The 20,354-nt window shown below is 37.3% G+C and overlaps 3 protein-coding genes across 3 annotated transcripts in view; all 3 read right to left on the bottom strand.

Moving 5' to 3' along the window:
* LOC135803615 (titin-like) overlaps positions 1-11,720 on the bottom strand; it is a 29,916-nt gene extending 18,196 nt beyond the window's left edge. The window contains exons 1-6 of the mRNA XM_065317283.1: positions 11,701-11,720; positions 11,356-11,644; positions 6,812-11,305; positions 1,856-6,715; positions 1,241-1,348; positions 9-182 (exon numbers count right to left, since the gene is read on the bottom strand). Coding sequence (XP_065173355.1) covers positions 9-182; positions 1,241-1,348; positions 1,856-6,715; positions 6,812-11,305; positions 11,356-11,644; positions 11,701-11,720 — 9,945 coding nt within the window. The remainder of the gene's footprint in view (positions 1-8; positions 183-1,240; positions 1,349-1,855; positions 6,716-6,811; positions 11,306-11,355; positions 11,645-11,700) is intronic.
* LOC135789659 (titin-like) lies at positions 11,677-16,123 on the bottom strand. Its single transcript, XM_065299593.1, is given in 2 exon segments — positions 11,677-14,084; positions 14,087-16,123. Coding segments are annotated over 2 exon segments (4,308 nt in total). The 3' UTR covers positions 11,677-11,813.
* A 224-nt stretch (positions 16,124-16,347) lies between these two features.
* Positions 16,348-18,649, bottom strand: LOC135789657 (titin-like). Its single transcript, XM_065299591.1, has one exon. The coding sequence runs from the start codon at positions 18,509-18,511 to the stop codon at positions 16,490-16,492; it is 2,022 nt and encodes a 673-aa protein (XP_065155663.1). The 5' UTR covers positions 18,512-18,649; the 3' UTR covers positions 16,348-16,489.
* Positions 18,650-20,354: the final 1,705 nt, after the last annotated feature.

Raw genomic sequence — 20,354 nt, 5'->3', positions numbered from 1 at the left:
ATAATTACCTCAAGAGTCTTTTGACCAGCAGCAGCCTGACTCAACAGACTAGCTATCCTGGTACGAATCCCCGCAAGGGTCTGTGATAATTCGTAGACATCTTGATCCGAAGGCACTTCGATGACCAAACCCTCCAAACGTATCGCTTCGCCTGCGTGTTGTCTCAAATCACCAGTAATATCCTGCAACCAATCAATTAATGGCGTCTCAATTTAGTGCGCGTGTTAATTAAAACTAGAATCTGTTTGTCTAATTGAAAGTTACTTGAACAATGTGACTTAAGTCGCGACGAGCGATGCAAACGATGCGAGCGATTGATGCCAGCCGGCGTTAAAATAAGACTGACGCGCATCGATGAGCCGAGAATCAACCGGGACCACTCCGGCCAAAATTTCACAAATCGCACGATCACATCATCGCATACAAATACTACTTTGGCACAAACCAAACCGCAAACGAATGCATTAATATGTTTGCATTTCTTTTATTACAAGCAAGTGACTCATTAATTTTCTGTCGAGTTGAGGCGATAACGAAGTAAGCTAACGATGCTTTTATTTATAATTGTGATTTTTTATCAAAGCATGTCACAGTTACGCGTAAACATGTGCCAAGAGATTGCAATATAACATTGATTAAATAGGTCCTGCAAGCTCCAATTGCGCTCGTCCTGATTTATATTTTCAAGCCGCCCGGAATAAAAATAGCGATTGTGTTATCGTCGTAACTCGTATGACTAGTGTGTTAAGCTACTATACAGCACGAAACGTGCCGGCGAGAGGTCATTGTTAAAAATAGCATTTGTATAGACCGAGTTAACGATGATGTAATGTCCTCGTCGGACTCGCGGTGAATGTGAAGCTGAGCTCAACATGCGCGCAACAGACCCGTACTCGTCACGGTCAGATTTAACATCATAGCCACCTAATTTAAACGCCTTGAAAACAAAATCCGACCGATATTTAAGCTCAGCCTACTAAAGCAGAAAGATTAATGAATTGAAACTTACGCACTTTTGCGTATGGGACGCTTTATGAATGCACAATTATTTATAGCCCAACGCACGAGTTTTTACAAGGTGAATAATTTTCACACAAAACCGAAACAACCGATGACTAAATGCTAATAAAATGTTCTTTTAATTAATAAGCAAACAATAAAAATGACAATATTTACTGAGGCATACTTTTTATGATTTATTGATGACAAATTAATAATGACAGGTGAAATTTTAACTAACCTTCAGCGCGTTTATAATCTGATCGAATCCTTCCTTTGGTAATTCGACAATGGAATTCTCTGTGTTCTGCAAGGACTGATGCAGGTCTGCTACTCCTTCGGTTAAGGCCTGTTTAAAACATCAAATTAGTACAACCTTCACGATTAGCACGCGTTATGCACACATGGATTTATACAAGGGACTAAATTACAGTCAAACATGTTTTGTACAAAATGGCATCACGTAAAAATATCCAAGTAACCATAGAAAAACAAAACAATCAGTGATACAGTTTTGTTTTCCTCATTTACTCATTCCCACACATAAATAATGAAGATAACATGAAATGATTTTGTTTCCGTGTTAGATTTTAACTTTAGTTTTGTTTTTGGCATGTAAAATAGTTTCGGAACGTTTACATTCACTCACATTATGTTAAATAAACAAACCACGCACAACCAAATTATTAGAATTAAGAAAGACATAAAACAGAAGGCATTTTAAAGTGATGTGTATAATGATTGTATATTGTCATGCAATAAATAGGTGAAAAAGTAAAATGGCATGCAAAGGTCGGTTCAGATGATCGAATGCGAGCGGCGACAACGAGCAACACCATCACACAGTCTTTTTCACCTTCTTGCTCTGCTGATGGGTCTCGCCCATCTCTGCTTGGCTGCGTTGACGTTGTCTATTGGATGGCGACGTCGGTTGCTGCTTGGAAGGTCCTACAGGAGTAGTTTGGGCGGGGGGTGCAACTTTGGACAAGTCAATTGGGTTAGTAGTTGGGGTTTCACCTTGGAGATATGTGCTTTGGTCACGCCAATGGCACATTCCACCCGGAAGGGTTGCGCGAGTATATTGTGTATCATTTGAGGAGCTACCGTGTGAGGTTGGACCTTTACGACCTGAACCTGGTCCACCACCACCATTGGAACCGTCGGAATCACCTTTATCATCATGATCACCGTGATCATCTTTTGGACTTGTTTTAGATGGAGGGGATGATTTTTTAAATTGTTGGGCAAGCGATAGGAAGTAATCTTCTTCAGCACTCATGTACATAGATCTATCAGACCAGTAATCTTCTTGAACTAGGTTTTGTGATAGTTCGGAGTCATCAGTTTCTTCAAATGGTACCTGCGGTGGTGTTTTCGTAGGAGCAACTTTTTCAACTTTTGGTGTGACCGGTTCTTGTTTCAGGAGAACTTCTAACATTTTTGATTCTTTATCCAAGATATTTCCTTCAATGTCCTTCTTCGGGATCTCAAAAGTCTTTTCAGGTTTCAAATCAATGTCAATCAGTAGATTACCTTCAATGTCTTTCTTGGGTTTTACTTCTTCAATGATTTCTTCTTTGTTAGTTTTATTATCGTTTTTTGCATCCTTCTTCTTCTTTTTCTTTGATTCCTTTTTGCTTTCCTTTGATTTTGTTTCTTCTTTTTCAGATTGTTTACCTTCTTCTTCAGACTCTCTCATAGGTTTTTCTTTCTTCTTGTCTTTTTCTTTCTTTTCCTTGTGTTTCTTACTATCACCACCAGTCACCTTGGCTAGTAAACTGCCAATAAATGAACTGCGTTTTTCAGCTAGGGGATAATCGGCTGCAGGCTGAATACTAGTAGTTTCTTTAATGGCAGAAACTTCTGGTGTTACCTCAACTTCTACCTTCTCCACCTTTACAGATGGCTCAGATTTACTATCGGCAGATGGTTCAGTAAGTTGCACAAATATTTCATCAATCTCTCCTTCTAAAGACTCAACAACACCAGGAACCATTACAACATCGGACTTGGATTTCTTTTCTTTCTTGTCTTTGTCCTTTTTTGTTTTTGGAGGAGCTTGTCCCATCTCCCGGTAAACTTCCTTCACAATATCCTTAACTTCTTGTGCATGTGCTTCTGATTCTTCTTTAATCTTCTTGTCCTTTTTAGCCTTTTGTTTAGCTTCTTTCAGTTCCTTAGATTCCGCTTGATTAACATTCTTTGAATGAGAAAATACTGACTTTACAGATGATATCAAGCCACTCAAACCAGATGTTTGCTTTTCCTTCTTTTCTTTCTTAGATTTTTTGTCTTTTTTCTTATCATCGGGACTTTCTTCTTTAGCAGCTTCTTCAAACTGCTTCACAATATCTGAAACTTTAGGTACGTCAGCTTCTTCCTTCTGAGAAGCAATGTTAGCCCAAGATGGTACTTTCTCTTCCACTTTAGCTTCAATTTCAATTGTATCCGTCTTAGATGATTTATTGACAGGTGGAGATAGTGACAATGCGCCCTGAACACGATTCCTAGACCTCGACCTAGATCTACTACGAACCGGAATAGTAATGAAACCTTCTTCATCCACATTTATTGGATCACGTTTCGTAACAGTCGTAGTAGTATCACAAATAACCTCAATATGCACAGGAATAGATGGTTTCGCTTCCTTAGGACTATCCTTAGGTGATACCACCTCAATAGGTTGTTCTGAAGTGGGTTGTACCTTCGTACCAAATACTTTAGCATATGTTAAAGGAGAAGAGTTCTCAACTTGTGAAAGTTGAATAGGTTCAATTACAACTGGCTCCAATGAAGTATCAATGAAACTTTGTTCAGGTGTTATACCTTCCAGAGATTGATTCATGTGTTCCAAGTCATATTTAATTTCGTAATTCAACTCTCCTTTGATGGTATGTTTATTAGGCCTCTTTGGATCCTTGATCTTAACTTTTACATCCTTTTTATGTGTTTGTGGTGCAACTGGTTCCGGTTCAAAAGGTTCGTTGACAATTTCCTCCAGAGGTTGATCATTAGCAACTACATTCTTGTTGCCAGATCTAGATTTCCTCTTAGATTTTTTGGGGCTCATTTGTATATTACCATCACTTTCAGATGTTTCTTCTTCTTTTGTTACTATCACTTTAGTGAGGACAATCTCCACCGGTCTTTTCTTCAAACTTGGACTTGAAGGTGCTTCAACCTTGGTAGCATCAACTACAGGTAATTGTTCTTCGGATTTAGAGCCTGTATTTGCTGCAACAATATCTGCATAAGTCTGACCATCACTTTGTGCAGTCCAGACATTAATTGGTTGATTTATTAGTACTTCCTGTGTTTCCTTAACTTCTTTGCATAAAGGTACTAAATCCTTTAATTTTTCGGGTGAAGACCTTGTCTTAGGTGATTTAGATTTACGTTGCATGGGTTTTGCTTTAGGTTTGGTTTCACTAACATCCGACACTTTAGGTGGCGTTACTTCCTCTACCTTCACTTCAATGGGTTTCGGAGTTTCTAATTCTTCAGAATCATCCAAGATGTCATGAACCCATGAATGCACAGGAGGAAAATCATCGTCTTCTTTGCTAATGAAACCTGCAGATGGGCTGGTCATTACTTTGTCATATCCCCATTCAGGGTTGGAGGTTTCGGTTTTAATCGTAACACTTTCTATTATTTCAGATTTAGTCTTCTCCAAACCAGGAATAAATTCACGGGCATTTGGATTCAAATCTGAGGGTCTTATTTTAGGAACAAATTCCGTTGCTTTATGAACAATTTCTTCAAATTGGGATTTAGATGGTGTTGTTGGGATATCAACCGTACCAGTAGGAAGAGGGGTCAACATAGGTGATGCGTTTGAGCTCGAATCAGACATTTTAAAATCATCTAGGTCCAAAGTCAGTTCTTCTTTGTTAATTTTTGTAGTGTCCTTCTCTACTGTAATAATAGGTTCCACTACTTCTTCCTTTTTCTCTTTGTTACCCTTGTCTTTATGTCCTTTTTTACTCTTATGTTTCTTCGATTTCCCTGAAGCAACTACTTCAACATGGGTATCCTGTACCAAAGAAATATCTTCAATTTTGACTTCTTCTTTAGTTTGATCTGCAGCTTTCACTTCCGTAATTTCTTCAACTTTCGCATCGTCCTTAGTTACATCAACCTCTTTAACGTCTTGATTTTCTTCAACTTTGGGTACATCCTCTTCTAAAACCATTACAAAATCATCATCAATAGATCCTTTCTTCTTAGGAACGTCATCAACAATGTTATCTACGAATTTCGTAATTTCTTCCACTTGTAATATAGCTGGTTGCGTGCTATCATCGCAATTTTCAAGTTCTTCATCAATAATTCTAGCCATGTCATACACTGATGAATGGAAACCACTTCCGCTCATTGTCATAAAGTCCGGAACCTCAGTCATCAGCTTATTATCCTCAGCTTCTAACAAATCCGTCCATAACACTCCTGTTGGTTGAAACACTGGTTTCTTTGGTTTCTCAGGAGGGGGTGGTGTTGCTTCATGTTGTTGCGTTTCAATTTCAATCACCTGAGGAATTTCCTCAAATGAAACAGACTTTGTTTTCTTTATTTTGGGCGTTCTATCATCCATAGAATCAGATTTTCCTGTTTCTTCCTCAGTACTTAACTGAGAGGAAACATGTTCTTCAGGTTTTATCGATTTTTTGTTTCTACTTTTAGGTTTGCATTCTTCAAATGTCTCCCGAGTGTCAATAACTTTCGATGCAACAGTTTCTTCTGAAAGGATAGTGCCTGTTACAACAGTATTGTTATCAGTTTGGACAATTGGATCAACATTTGGCTCTTGAACAGTTGCGAATTGCATAAATTCAGGTGCAGGCTTGTTTTCCCTGGGTGATGATGGTTCCGAACCTGATTTCTTCTTATGCCTGTTACGTTTTTTCTTTTCAGGTTGCGGAGTTTCAGCACTTTCACGAGGAGTATCACTAGGAATTTGCTGCTCAACAGATATCAAAGTCTCATCAACTACGTCTGGTTTATCCAAAATCTTTTGAATCTCTGCTTCAACTGTCTCATCATTTAAAACATCAACCCTTGGTGTTGATGGTACGCTTCCAGTTTTCTTCTTATTACGTTTCTTTTTCTTTGTAGATGTTTCTGCCTCAGACTCTGTAGCAGTTTCTGATACAATAATTTCTTCTTTGTTTTCAACTTTATTCTCCGGTATCGTATCCGATATAATATCTTTGGTAAGCTCCGGAATATCAGCACAAGAATCATCTAATCTTGGAGTATTTACTTTCTTTTTATTTTTACGCTTCTTTTTGCTTGGTGCACTCTGTTCTTCAGTTTTACCAACATCAGGGACCTCTTCAGGTACCACAGGTCCTTCCTTCAAGATTTCCTCTACAACCTCATCAGGAATACTAGTAGGTGTCACTTCTGCAACATTCTCCTCAACAACCTCCTTTTTCTTCTTATTACGCCTGCGAGGCGTTCGAGGTGTTACCGCTTCACCCTCACTGATACTTTCAACCATTGAAGAAGGCATTTCCTGTGTTGAACTAGGAGATTCTGCTTGTTGGTGTTCAACTGGAGCAACATCTTCTGCTACTTTTTTAGTTTCATCTTCAGATTTTGACTTTCGATTGCGTTTCCTTCTACGCTTCTCAACCACCTCTTGACATTCAGAGGTATCCAGATCAGGATCTTCCACTTTTACAGGTTCCACATTTTCTGTCTTAGTTTCAGGCTGATAAAGAGAAAAAGAAGTTTGGTCGATGTTTGATGTCGTAATAGTTGTCAATGTCTCATTTGTTGTGTCATAATTAATGTTTTGTTTAATTACCTCTGCAAACGATTTTTTCCACACAGCTGGTTCAACCTGACTTGTAGCAACTACAGGTTGTGCCACTGCACATGCTCCACTTTCAGGAGTCACTTCTTCCTCACCACGAGGAGTTTTATTCTTATTGCGTTTGCGACGTGGTTTGCGTTTGGTGTCAGCCGGTTCATCGCGATTGCTCTCGCTTGTCTCGTCCTTCGCCGTAGTTGACTGGTCGGTTTCGTCATCTGAAAGCGGCGAGGGGATAATTTTAGCTCTGAGCTCCTCATCGGAACAACCGAGATATGTATCGACCACATCTGTCAGTTGCTCCTGACTATCAATCTGTTTAGGAGATTCTGACTCGGGTAAAACTGAGTCAGTATCAGGCAAACCTTTGCGTTTCTGTGGCTGTTGCTGGCCGCGCCGCTTCTCCACGATGTTCATAACTTCCTCAATCGAATGCACCTCGACATCAATCACCGAGTCTAAGCGGTCGATTCGTTGCGCACCTGTCACAAGCGTAGTTTCCAGGCCCTGTTTGTCATTTAGAGCTTGTTTTTGCGACGCCTGCTTTTTACCAGGTTTTTTGATTTCTGACGTGAGCATTGTTACAGGAGCATTTGGTCGGTGTTTCACTGAACCAAATATGGCCATTTCGATATCTATATCTTGAGCGCTAATAACACCAGAGTCTGTGGATTTGATTGAAATATCCATCGCTTTGCTATCATCCGTATCTTCTTCAAGTTTAGTGATCTCAGGTGATTGTTCAATAAATGTTTCTGTTGTTATCGGCGTCTCTACTAATTGTATCTCGCGTGATAAGACAGGTTTAAGTTTGATTTCTTCATGGGTGATTAGGACTATTTTGTTTGTGCGTGGGAAAGTTTCAAAGTGCTGATCAGTTTGTACAGAGTGAATTGTTTCCGGTTTAGATTTACGCAATATTTCAGAATATGATGTTACCGATTCGGAAGTTTCCACATTCTTAGTATTTACCGTATTGGTATCTGTTATTTTGGTACCCAAATTGTCAATTATATCAACCACCGCTTTAGGACTTGTTTCCTTCTTTGTTTTCCTCTCCTTTTTAGTTGGTTTTACTACATTTTCTTCAGGCTCTGATACTACCTTTTCCAATAAGTCACTTGTTTCTACAATTGCTGGCTTAACTTTCTTAGTTACAGTTGTTGTTTCAATAACCACCAATTCATCTACTTTATCATCCTGTTTAACTAGTTTCTTCTTCTTTTTATCATTTTTACCTGCTTTAGGTAATTCACCTTCTTGTGATGGTTCTGATTCACTTGCTTCAACCTTTTCAACTGTTTTTATAACTTTATCGTCCACTTTATGATCAACTGGTTCTTTGATAATTTCAGTTACTGTTTCAGTTATAATAGTGCTAGTTTCAACTGTTGGTTCATCATCTGAGAGTACCATTGGTTGATCGAACAAGTCGTCCCAAATTTTAGAACTGTCATCAATTGGTAAACCTTTGTAAGCAACTTTTACTGGTGTTTCTTCTTTTATTTCCGCAACCTCAACCGCTACTTCTTCTTTAATCTTTGCTACTTCAGCCAAAACTGGAGTCTCTGGCACAATTGCTGCTGGTGCATCTTTTTGTTCTTCTGATACAATAGGAATTGCTTCAGGTTTATCATCAATAGGCACTTTTGAGACTTCTTTCTTCTTCTTTTTATCCTTTTTGCTTGAGCGAGGACTCTGTACAGTAGCAGGTAATTCGACCTTCGCTTCTTCAGTTTGTTTTAAATTTTCTTCCTGTGTACTGATAGTATTACTAATAATTTCAGTTGTAACCGAAGTTACTTCACCAATTTCCGACTTTGGTTCGGGGACTTCCTGAACAACAACATCCACGGGTTTATTTTCACTTTCGGATGTAGTGTGTTTCTTCTTTCTCTTGTCCTTTTTACTAGATCCGGGCGAATCAACAACCTTTGGCTTTTGTTCTTCAATTTCATCTCTAACTACATGTTGCACTTCGGATTCTATAACTTTGTTAACTTCTTCGACAACTTCTACGCCCTTTTCAATATTAGTTACAACCGTTTCTGTTGTCGTCACTACTGGAGTTTCCTCAAGAGGAATTTGTTTTTTCTTCTTTTTATCTTTTTTGCTTCCTCTTGGAGAATCAACTACATTTGGTGTTTCTACGGTTTGCTCTGGTTCTGTAGATATAATCACTTCAGTTTTAACTTCAGAATGTTCAGTAGATATTACTGATTCCGGTTGATCAATGGAAATTTCAAGTTTAACATCAGATATTAATTTTTCTTCAATTTCTTGCCCTTCATTTGGTTTATTCTTTTTCTTGTCCTTCTTTTTAGATTTTGGTGACTCTGGTTTTTGTTCTTGTTCAGCATGCTGTTTTTCTGTTTCAATAAATGAAATTATTTCTTGAGTTTTATCTGGTATTTCAGTTACGTTCACAGTTTTAGGAATTTCAGTTACTTCAGTTGTCGCTTCAACAGGTTTATCTTCACTAGTAGATTTTGTATTTTTCCTCTTCTTTTTATCCTTTTTACTAGATGTTGACCATTCCACATCTTCTTTCTGATCATTCTGTTTATCAGTATCTGTATCAGTGGTAACTTCTGTCGTTACTTTAATTTCTTCAGTGACAACAATTTCGGATAGCTTTTCTTCGGTTTCTGATTTAGTATGCTTCTTTTTCTTTCTGTCTTTCACTACAGGTTTCCTTTCTTCCGGTTTTTCTTCAACAACTTCAATAACGTCAGAAACAGAAATTTCTTTCTCAGGTTCGCTAATTTGACTTATGGTTTCAGTTACAATTGGTTCATCATCCGAGAAAACCATTGGTTCGTCAAGAACACTCTCAAACAAAGATGTACTGTCATCAATAGGCAATCCTTTATAAGCTACAGCTACCACAGTTGGTTCAGGATCCGCTGGTTTTTCCTGCTTTACAACTTCCTCTTGAACTTCTTTTACAGGAACTACTGGAATCTCAACTTGTTCCATTCTTTCAAGTGTTTCTTCGGATTTACTTTCTGATTTCTTCTTCTTTCTATCTTTTTTAGTTGGTTTTGACGAACCAACAATTTCTGGTGGATCTTCCAAAATCTTCCTCTCCGATTCAGAAGTTTTACTTTTATCACTTTTGGCAGATCGTGGTAGAGGCATAGGTTTATCTTCATTTACTTCTAAAACAATTTCTTCTTTTTTAGTTTCAGTTATTATAGAATCTACAACAGTAACATCAACAGGTGCGACGAGTGTTTCCTCGTCTGATGAGGGCATAAGTTCATGTTGTTTCTTCTTTTTGTCTTTTTTGCTTGACTTGGGTGAAATCTCTTTAGGTTTAACATCTTCCTTCTCCAATTCAATAACTGCAACTGTTTCTTGGACAATTTCTTGAGTTTTAGGAATTTCGTCACTAACTACCACATCAGCAACAATCTCCGTTACTGTCTCAGATTTGACATTCTCAGTCGGCTTTTCTGTTGAAGAAATAGTCCTTCTTCTCTTTTTGTCTTTCTTGCTTGCTTTTGGTGACGGTGCTTCATCAGATTTCTGTTCTGGCACAGGATGTTCAATTGATTTAACTACAATGTCAACTACTTCTGTTATTTCCACCGGCTTGACAGAATCAGTTACGGTTTCAGGTAAAATTTCTTGTGGTTTCGTCTCAGTTTCAGATTCTGTTCTCTTCTTCCTTTTATCTTTCTTACTTGATCTAGGAGAATCAGGTTTCAAAGTTTCTTTAACCAAAGCATCTTGTTTTTCAGCTTCAATAAACGAATGAATTTTCTGAGTAACTTGGACAATTTCGGATTGCAAAGTTTTTACTTTAACGTCACTAGGTGGTTCAGTGATGATTTGATCAACTGGTTTAATTTCTTCAAGATTTGTTTCCGATTCAGATGTTGACTTTGTTTTCTTGTTCTTATTCTTCTTGCTGGATCTTGGTGATGTCTTCTCCTTTTCTGATGATTCCAGACTTTTTTCAACAACTTCAACTACTTCCGTATTCAATTTTACTGTTTCAATAACAATCGGTCTTTCTTCTTCTACAGCCACTTCCTTCGTTTCAACTTCCGGAGTTATTTTCTCTGATTCTGAGGTTGTCTTATTCTTCTTCTTGTTTTTCTTGCTTGTCCTAGGCGATTCAGGTTTAATGGTTTCATCAATCACTGCAGAGTGTTTCTCCAATTCAATAAATGTTTGTGTATCTAGAGAAATATCTTTAATTTCAGGTTTAGATATTTCTTTTTCAGCCTCGGGTTGAACAATTGATATTACATCTTCTACAACAACACTTTCAGGTTTAGTTTCGGTCCCAGATTTTGTTCTAGGCTTCTTCTTCTTTTTATCCTTTTTGCTCGGTTCGGTTAGTACTGTATCCTCCAGTTTCTCCTCGATCAAACATACTGGTTCAACTGTCTCTGGTTTTTCTTCTGATAAAACAACAACGTCAGGCTTATTTTCACTTTCAGATGTTGACTTCTTCTTTTTCTCCTTTTGCTTGATCTAGGCGTTTCTGGTTTAACTGTGCTATCTTGTTTATCATCTTCATTAACAGTTGGAACTTTAATTTCTTCTTTAACTTCTTCAGTAACAATTTGCACAGTTTCGGTTTTAACTTCCGGCGTAACAGAAACTTCAGGCTCAGTATTCTTAGGGTTTTGCTCAACTTCGGGTTGTACTTTTTTCTTCTTTTTATCTTTCTTGCTTGATCTAGGTGAATCAGATTTGATTTGTTCGGTGATCAAAGCGCCTTGTTTTTCAAGTTCAAGGAGCGTCTTACTATCCTGAGTAATTTCTTTGTTTTCAGGAATGGATGTATCCTGAAAGGTACTGAGTTCTGGGCTAGGTAATTTAGGCTTTTTCTTCTTTTTGTCTTTTTTATTAGCTTCAGGCAAAACGTTTTCCTCAAGTTTCTCATCAACTACAGATTTCTGAGTTGTTTTAACTACTTCAACGATTTCAGTAACCAATTTCGTTGTTTCAATTGTTTCTGGTTGGATTTCCGAAGTAACTAAAACTTCTGTCTCAATAGTTTCGGGTTGTTTTTCAGTTTCAGATACTGTCTTTTTTTCTTTTTGTCTTTTTTGCTCGATCTAGGTGAATCTGGTTTAATTGCTTCATCTGAAGATACAACTTGCTTCTCGACTACGACAACCGCAGCGTCTGATTCAAGTTTCGGTTGTTCCTCGGGTTGTTTCTCCGTCTCAGATTTAGTCCTGGGTTTCTTCTTCTTTTTGTCCCTTCTAGTTGGTTCAGGCAATACATCTTCAATGAGTTTCTCATCAAGCAAAGGTTCCAAAGTTGGTTCCACTACATTGACTATTTCAGTAACCGGCGGAACAATTTCGATTGTCTCTGATTTGACCTCCGAAGTTAGTAAAACTTCAACTTCAACATTTTCAAGCTGTTTCTCACTTTCTGATTCTGTCTTCTTCTTCTTTTTCTTGTCTTTCTTGCTCGATCTTAGTGAATCAGTTTTAGGCGCTTCGTCCGTTACTATAACTCGATTCTCAACTACGACCTCCGTTAAAATTTCTGTTGTAACTTGTGTTATTTCAGGTTTAGGTAATTCATCTGTTGCAATGAGGTCAGTGTTTGGTATCTCTTTTTCTACAAGTAGCTCTTTAGGTTGTTTTTCAGTCTCAGACTTTGTCCTGGGTTTCTTATTCTTCTTGTCCCTTTTAGTTGGTTCTGGCAATACACTTTCAACATGTTTTTCATCTAGCAAAGGTTCCAATATTGGTTCAACTACATTCACTATTTCAGTAACAGGTTGAACAATCAGTATTGTCTCAGATTTGACCTCCGTGGTTAGAAGAACTTCAACATTTTCAGGTTGTTTCTCACTTTCAGATGCTGTCTTCTTCTTCTTTTTGTCTTTCTTGCTGGATCTTGGTGAATCAGTTTTAAGCGCTTCCTCCGTTATTATAACTTGATTCTCAACTACGACCCCCGGTGAACTTTCTGGTGTAACTTGTGTTATTTCAGGTTTAGGTAATTCCTGTGTTGCAATGAGGTCAGTGTTAGATATCTCTTTTTCTGCAACCAGCTCTTCAGGTTGTTTTTCAGTCTCAGACTTTGTCCTGGGTTTCTTCTTCCTTTTGTCCCTTTTACTAGGTTCAGGCAATACATTTTCTATAAGTTTCTCATCGATCAAAGATTCCTGAAGTGGTTCAACTTTGACTGCCTCAACTATTTCAGTAATTGTTTGCGTTACCTCAATTACTTCTGGTTGAACTTCGATCAAACTTAAAACTTCAACTTCAGTATTCTCTGGTTTCGACTCAATTTCTGGTACTGCTGGTTTCTTCTTTTTGTTTTTCTTACTGGATCTAGGCGAATCAGGTTTAGTTGCTTCCTCAGACAAAATATTTTGTTTCTCACTCTCGATGAACGTTTGAATTTCTTGAACAACTTCTTTTATTTCAGGTGTAACAAGTTGTTTTTCTGCTGCAAGATCTTCAAGTTTACTTTCGGATTCAGATTTTGTTTTTGGTTTCCTCTTTTTATCCTTTTTACTTGATCTTGGTGAAGATACCTCAGCTGTCACAGGTTCTGCAATGACTTCTTTAACAACCTCAATCATTTCAGAAGTTAAGGAAGTTTCTAGTGTCTCTGGTTTGCATTCTTCAAGAACCTCCACAGGAGCGAGTACTATTTCTTCTGGTTTATTCTCCGTTTCAGATGGTGCTTTTCTTCGCTTTTTATCTTTCTTACTAGATCTAGGCGAATCGGTAATAGACGCTTGCTTTTCAGTATCAATAAATGTCACTATATCTTCTGTGGTTTGCACGATCGTTGTGGTTTCTACTTTTGTTTCGGGTACCACTTCAGTTGTAACTGACACCACCGGTTCAGATAATACTTCTGATTCAGAAATTGTTTTAGTTTTCTTTTTCTTGTCTTTTTTGCTCAATTTTGGAGAAACTTCAGCTTTCGGAATATCTTCAGCACTGGGTTCCTTAGAGACTTTTGTAACTTCCTCAACAATTTCAATCTTTTCAATTGGCTTCTCCTCCTTAGCTGCTACTTCAGTTGAAATTGTTCCCATCACTTCCTGATCAGGCACGATTTCAGTTTTAATTTCATCAGGTTTCTTTTCATTTTCAGATTTCGTCCTCTGTTTCTTATCTTTCTTGCTGGACCTTGGTGACTCTATTTTAGGCACTTGTTCTACCAATGTTTGTTGTTGTTCAGTTTCCATAATTGTAATAATTTCTTTAGTTTCAACAGTTGGTGTTTCAATAGTGGTTTCAGAAATCATTGTCTCAGTTGATACTATAACTGGTTCTTCAGGTTTACTTTCACTTGTTGATTTAACACGTTTCTTTTTTTGTCCTTTTTGCTGCCTCTTGATGAATCTGAATCATCCTTACGCACTTCTTCATGTAAGGCATTTTGTCTTTCAGCCTCAATCAAAGCCACAATTTCATGAGCAGATTGAACAACTTTAGCATTGGTTATTTCCTCTTTATCTTCTATTTTTACTTGTTCTGGTTTTGATTTAGCCTTCTTATCATTCTTTGAGGATTTTGGAACGTTAATTGGTTCTTCACTGCTCACTGGAACAACTTGTTTAATTTCAAGAGACACGTTATTTTGAATATTTTCAGTTGTTTCCTTAACAGTTTCAACCACATCTAACTTAATTTCTTCAGCATTTGTTTTAATATCCAAATGTTTATCTTCTGTTTCAGATTTAGTGCGCTTCTTTTTGTTCTTCTCTTTTCTGCTTGATCTAGGTGTTTCAGGCTTTTTCACTTCTTCATCTTTTAGTGCTTCTTGTTTTTCAGTTGCAATAAAGCACTCACTAACGTCAGGAACAATTGCTGCTATTTTCTCCTCCGTTTCAGGAGTTTCCGGAGTTTTAAATGTGCATTTTTGCATTTCGGCTTCAATATTAGTAGGAACTAAGGTTGATTCATCGACTATGAATTCAGTTGGTATTTTCTTCGCTTGTTTGTCCTTTTTAGAAGATTTTGGAGATTCTTCTTTAACAAGTATTTCAGCATTAGAGACATCTGCCACTTCAACAATTTCAGGTATTTGTACAGTTTCTTCGACAGTAGTTGACAACACAGTTTCTGCAACTGCAACAATTTCATTTGTCTTGATTTCTGAACTCTTAGATTTTTTCTTTTTGTCTTTCTTATTAGATTTTGGTGACTCCAATTCAATTGTTTCGGAAACAATAGTGATTTCTTCTTTCACAATCGGTTCAATGGCACTGGTTTGTTCAAAAACAACTTCTTCAATTGTATCTTCAAGTTTTGGAACTGACTGTTTGTCTTTCTTGCCCGTTTTGGATTTCTTAGTTTTAATCTTGTCTCCTGAATCAGAAGTAGGACTTTCTTCTTCAGGTACTGGTGTGCTAATTTCTTCGATTGTTGTTGACAAAATAATGGTTGGTTCAGGCTCTTGAACTTTTTCTTGTTGAATAAAAGCAGAAACTGTTTCTGTTACTTGTTGTAAAGTTTCTTCTTTTATTTCTGTTTCGGAGGGTTTCAAAGTTGGTTCTTCGGATTTAGGTGTATCTTCTTTTGGTGGCAATTTTTTAATTTTCTTTGATTTCTTCCTTTCAATTTTGCCAGGTGTAGCAAATGATTGTTCAGTAACTATGGGTTCAATTGTTTCTGTAGTAATAATTGTCTCTGTTTGAACAATTTCTACTGGTATTAATGGTTGTTCTTGAGCTGGCTCATCATCAGAGAACACCATAGGTTCATCTAGGATATTTTCAAATAAACTAGAAGTTTCATCAACTGGTAAACCTTTGTAATCAATCTTCTTTGGCTCTTCAACTGCTACAACTTCTACAGCTGGCGTACTGACCGGTTCAACTACTGGTTCAGATTCTGATACTTTAGGTGTTTTCTTTCCTTTCTTTTTCTTTTTGTCAGGAGTAATTTCATTTTCTGTCTTTTCAACAATTGTCACTGTAACAACTTCAGTTGTTGTAACTGTTTGTGGTTCATCAATAATAACAGGTTGAATCGTGGTATCTTTCGCAGCTTCTTCAGATACAGAAACTTCTGATGACACAGAATCGGTAAAGTCACTATCTTTATCTTTACCCTTGTTCTTCTTCCTTTGGGTCTTCGTTGGAGGACTATCAAGAATTGCTTCCAATTGTTGCTTTTCTTTTTCTATAAAGTCAGCAATTTTACTAGACACGTTTTTAAGTAGTATTGATTCTTTATCTTCTTTATCATGGGAAACAGTTTCTTCTATTTTAGTAGTTGTCACAGTAGTTTCTATAGTTGTTAACTCAGGTTCTTGAATGTGCTCAGTTGGTACCGCAGGAGGACTGTGATTTAACATCTTCCACTTTGGGTTCAACATCAATATCCTTCTTTGATTTTGACTTTTTCGGTTTTACTTTCTTTTCGACAACAGCCGGTAGATTTTCTTCTAAAGTTTCAACTGTTTCAATTACAGTTGGAGGTTGTAGCTGCTCTTCTACCAATTTTACAGCTGTAATTTCTTTAATTTTGGGTGATTCAGGTGGTGACTTTTTAGATTTTTTCTTTGATTTCTTCTCTGTATCCTTTGTGTCTTCATTTTGTTTTTCTGGCAGAGGAGCAACTACTTCGGGCACTACTTCAATTGGTTCAATGGGCTTAGTTTCGGATGTTGGGCTATCTGGCTGTTTCTTTGACTTTTTCTTGCTTTTCTTTGATTCTTCTTTTACAAGAATCGCTTCTTTTCTGGTGACTGTAGTTCATTAGTTGCAACAGTAGTAACTATAGTTGTAGTTGTTGTAGTCATAGTAACAGTTGTGCCTTCATCATCGGAGAAGACCATTGGTTCATCTAGTACACTCTCAAATAACGATGTGCTATCATCAATTGGCAAACCTTTGTAAACAACCTTTTCAACAACTTGAGGAACTTCTCCCGGTTTGACGACAGTTGTAATTGCTTCAATTACTTCAATAGCTGGTTGACTTGTCTCTGTTTTTTCAAGTTCTACTGGTGAAGATGGTTCAGGCACCTTTTTACCCTTCTTCGTTTTAGACTTTGATTTGGAGTCCTCAACATGAGTCTGTGGTTCTGGTGGCAACTGATGTTGTTCTTGCATAATAAATTCAACATTTGCATCGGTTGTTGTTGTAGAAACGATAGGTTTAGATTCTTCATCATCTGAGAAAACCATTGGTTCATCTAAAACTGACTCAAATAAACTTGTAGTTGCATCTATCGGTAGTCCTTTGTATGAAACTTTTTCTACAACTTCAACGACAGGTTCTATTTTAGTGACAGTAGTTACAGTAGTCACAGTTTCAATTATTGGTTCTGTTATTGTAACGGTGCTGGTAGTTTCTAAAGTTTCTACCAAAGAAATTTTATCTTCGTCTGATTTTTTACCTTTTTTCTTTTTGGATTTAGTTTTCTCAATTGCAGGTTGGGTAGATTCCGGTGGTAGTTGCTTCTGTTCTTGTGCAATAAAGTCTTGTATTTCAGTGACCAATGGAGAGCTAGATGTTTCAATTGGTTGCTTGTCTTCAAGATTATCATTTGAAGGTATTACTTTTTCACCAACAGCTTCAATAGATTCGGTACTGGGTGATGGTGATTTCTTTGGCTTCTTTTTCTTTTTCTTGTCTTCCGTTTCTACCTTTACTTCTTGTTCTACTGCTTTTATTTCTTCATCAGAGAAAACCATTGGTTCGTCTAGGACACTTTCAAACAAAGATGTGCTGTCATCAATTGGCAAACCTTTATAAGCAATTTTGTCTGGTTCTGTTTTTTCAACTTTTGGTTCAACTTTAGTTTCTGTAACTACTTCTGCCCTAATAACAGTTTCTTCAATTTGTTGTATTTGTTCAACTTGTGGTGTTTCATGTTTTGGTTCAGCTTTACGTGACTTCTTAGATTTTTTCTCTGGTTTTACTGGTTCTGAAACTGGTGTAGCTACTTTAATTTCTTCTAATTTCGGTTTTAAATCTTCTTCATCCGAGAACACCATTGGTTCATCGAGAACACTCTCAAACAAAGATGTACTATCATCAATTGGCAAACCCTTATAAGCTACTTTTTCTGGTTCTGCTTTTTCAATCGTTGGTTCAACTTTAGTTTCTGTAACTACTTCTGCGCTAATAACAGTTTCTTCAATTTGTTGTATTTGTTCAACTTGTGGTGTTTCATGTTTTGGTTCAGCTTTACGTGACTTCTTAGATTTTTTCTCTGGTTTTACTGGTTCTGAAACTGGCGCATCTACTTTAATTTCTTCTAATTTCGGTTTTAAATCTTCTTCATCCGAGAACACCATTGGTTCATCCAGAACACTCTCAAACAATGAGGTACTATCATCAATAGGTAAACCTTTGTAGACCACCTTTTCCAACTCTTTTGGTGAATCTTGAACTTTTGGTGGAACTTCTAAAACTGTGGTAACCTCTTTAGGAAGGTCTGTTACTTCTGTAGTGACAGTAAATACTTCTTCAATTTTAGGTACTTCAGGTGTTGTAGGTGGTGATTTCTTTGATTTTTCTTTCTTGTTTTTATTTTTCTTGTCCTGTTTAACAGGTTCAGGTAAAGGTGGAAGTTGCTGTTTCTCTTCGGTGATGAATTGTTGAATTACATCAATTGGCTTTGGCACGTCTGGAATAATAACAGCTTTGTCTGGTTTCTTTTTAGACTTTGATTTAGTTTTAACAACATCCACGGCAGATTTAATTGTTGTTTCTTGAACAGTTATTTCTTCCATAGTCTCAATTTTCTTCTCAGGGACTGACAAAGTATTCACTTCAGGTGTGTGCGGTGGTGATTTTTTAGATTTTGTTTTCTTTGGTGACGTTTTCACGTCGTCAACTACAGTTTCAACTTTTCGGTAACAATTGGTATTTCACTTTCTTCAATCTTAATCGGATCAACCTTAGGTGTATCAATTTCCTGCGGAGTTTTCTTCCCTTTCTTCTTTTTAGACACATCCTTGTTTTCTGCTGGTTTATCATCTATTTTATCATGTTCTTTTGTTTCAGTTGTAACTACAGTCGTAACAACTTCGGTAACAATTTCCTCAATCTGATCACTTTGTAAAGGTGCTTTCTTTGATTTCTTGTTTTTCGATTTTTGCGGCATTTCCTTCACTTCTTCCACTTTGACAGAATCACTTTCCTTAGGGTCTGGTTTTTTCTTTTTCTTGGGTTTTAGCTTCGAATTGTTCTCGCATTCTTGCGATATGGGAATTGCTTGTTCTTCCTGTTCTAAGGTAAAATCCTGAGGTGCCGGAGCAGGCTTAGTCTCTGCTAATTTCTTTATCATGTTAGGAACCAGTAGTGGTAGTTTCTTAAGTTTGGTAGATTCTTCAGCAACCAAATCAGGAGACTTTTCTTTCTTAGCCTTATATTCTGGATCTTCAAGAAGTTCAAGATATTCCTTCATTTTCTGTTGTTGATATTTAATTTCTTCTGCCTTTTCTTCTTCTTCAGATGGTTTCGGATCAACTGGGATAATTTCGATTTCAGCTGTAATTACTTCGGGTTCTGGTTCAACCTTTGGTTCATCAATTACAATTTCCGCTTCAGGTATTGATACTTCCTCAGGTATCACAGATTTTACTGGTTCTAGTTGTTGTTCATCCGTAGATAGTTGCGCGACTTCTTCTAGTTTAACAGTCAAAGTATCTTCAACTTTATTTTCAACCTGAGGCAAAGTAATATCACCATCTTGATCTAAGAGATCTGCCCAAGATGGGCCCTTAGTCAATCCATTCTTTATTGGTTCTTCTTCTTTGTGTTCTTCAACTGGTTGTTCAATCGTTTCTTGTAGAATTTCAGGAAGTGGTTCAGCTTTAGGCTCTTCAGATTCTGAAGTTTTATGTTTCTTATTTTTCTTTGATGATTTTGAAACTTTTGGCGTTTGTGTAACTTCAACTTCAATCACTTCTGTGCTTTCAACAACAGCTTCTTGAGGCTGCTCTGCCTTGGGTTTCTTATTCTTCTTTTTCTTACCAGTTTGAGGAGATTCAACTACTTCAGGAACTTGAATTGTACTTTCAGCAGCTTGTTTTTCTGCTTCGATTAACTCATTGCTGATATTAGTAACTGTACCATTCTTCTTGTTCTTGTTTTTCTTAGAACTTGGCATCAAGACTTCCGGAACTTTCACTTCAACTTCAGCTTCAGCTGTTTCAATCGGTACAACTGCATTCTTCTTGGCATTCTTCTTCTTACCTTCAGTTCCGGTCGTTTCCGTTATCGTTTTTGTCTTAGTTTCGTTAACAATCTTTTCCGGTTTCTTCTTTTCATCAGAAACTGGAACTTCGGTAACAGTGGTAGTAGTAGTCTTAACCACTGTCATAGTTTTAAAGTTCTTCTTGTTATTTTTCTTATTTTTGGGGGACACTGCTTGATTAGCATCACTTTGATCACTAGGTGACTGATTATCACCTCCCCGCTTAGGTTTAGATTCTCCACGTTGTTGAGAATCCTTCCTAGCAGGACGTTTGCTAAATTCGTTGCTTTCGTTGTGCCCATCTCGTTTGCGAGCATGTTGCCTATACGCAACAGCGAGGAATGGGTCCTCTTGCTCTTTAGTAGGGCGTGTGC

The sequence above is a fragment of the Atheta coriaria genome, unplaced genomic scaffold, assembly GCF_025399875.1.
Source record: "Atheta coriaria isolate IRGN ID8LTWV9N9 unplaced genomic scaffold, Caltech_Dcor_3.1 hic_scaffold_3_pilon, whole genome shotgun sequence".
NCBI lineage: Eukaryota > Metazoa > Arthropoda > Insecta > Coleoptera > Staphylinidae > Dalotia > Dalotia coriaria.
The sequence above is the reverse complement of the archived record's forward strand: the minus strand, read 5'-3'. Positions and strand labels throughout refer to the sequence as shown.

Bases quoted from the DNA above. Each gene is read 5' to 3' on its own strand.
- LOC135789657 (XM_065299591.1), bottom strand. From the start codon at position 18,511: ATGGAAGAAATAACTGTTCAAGAAACAACAATTAAATCTGCCGTGGAT.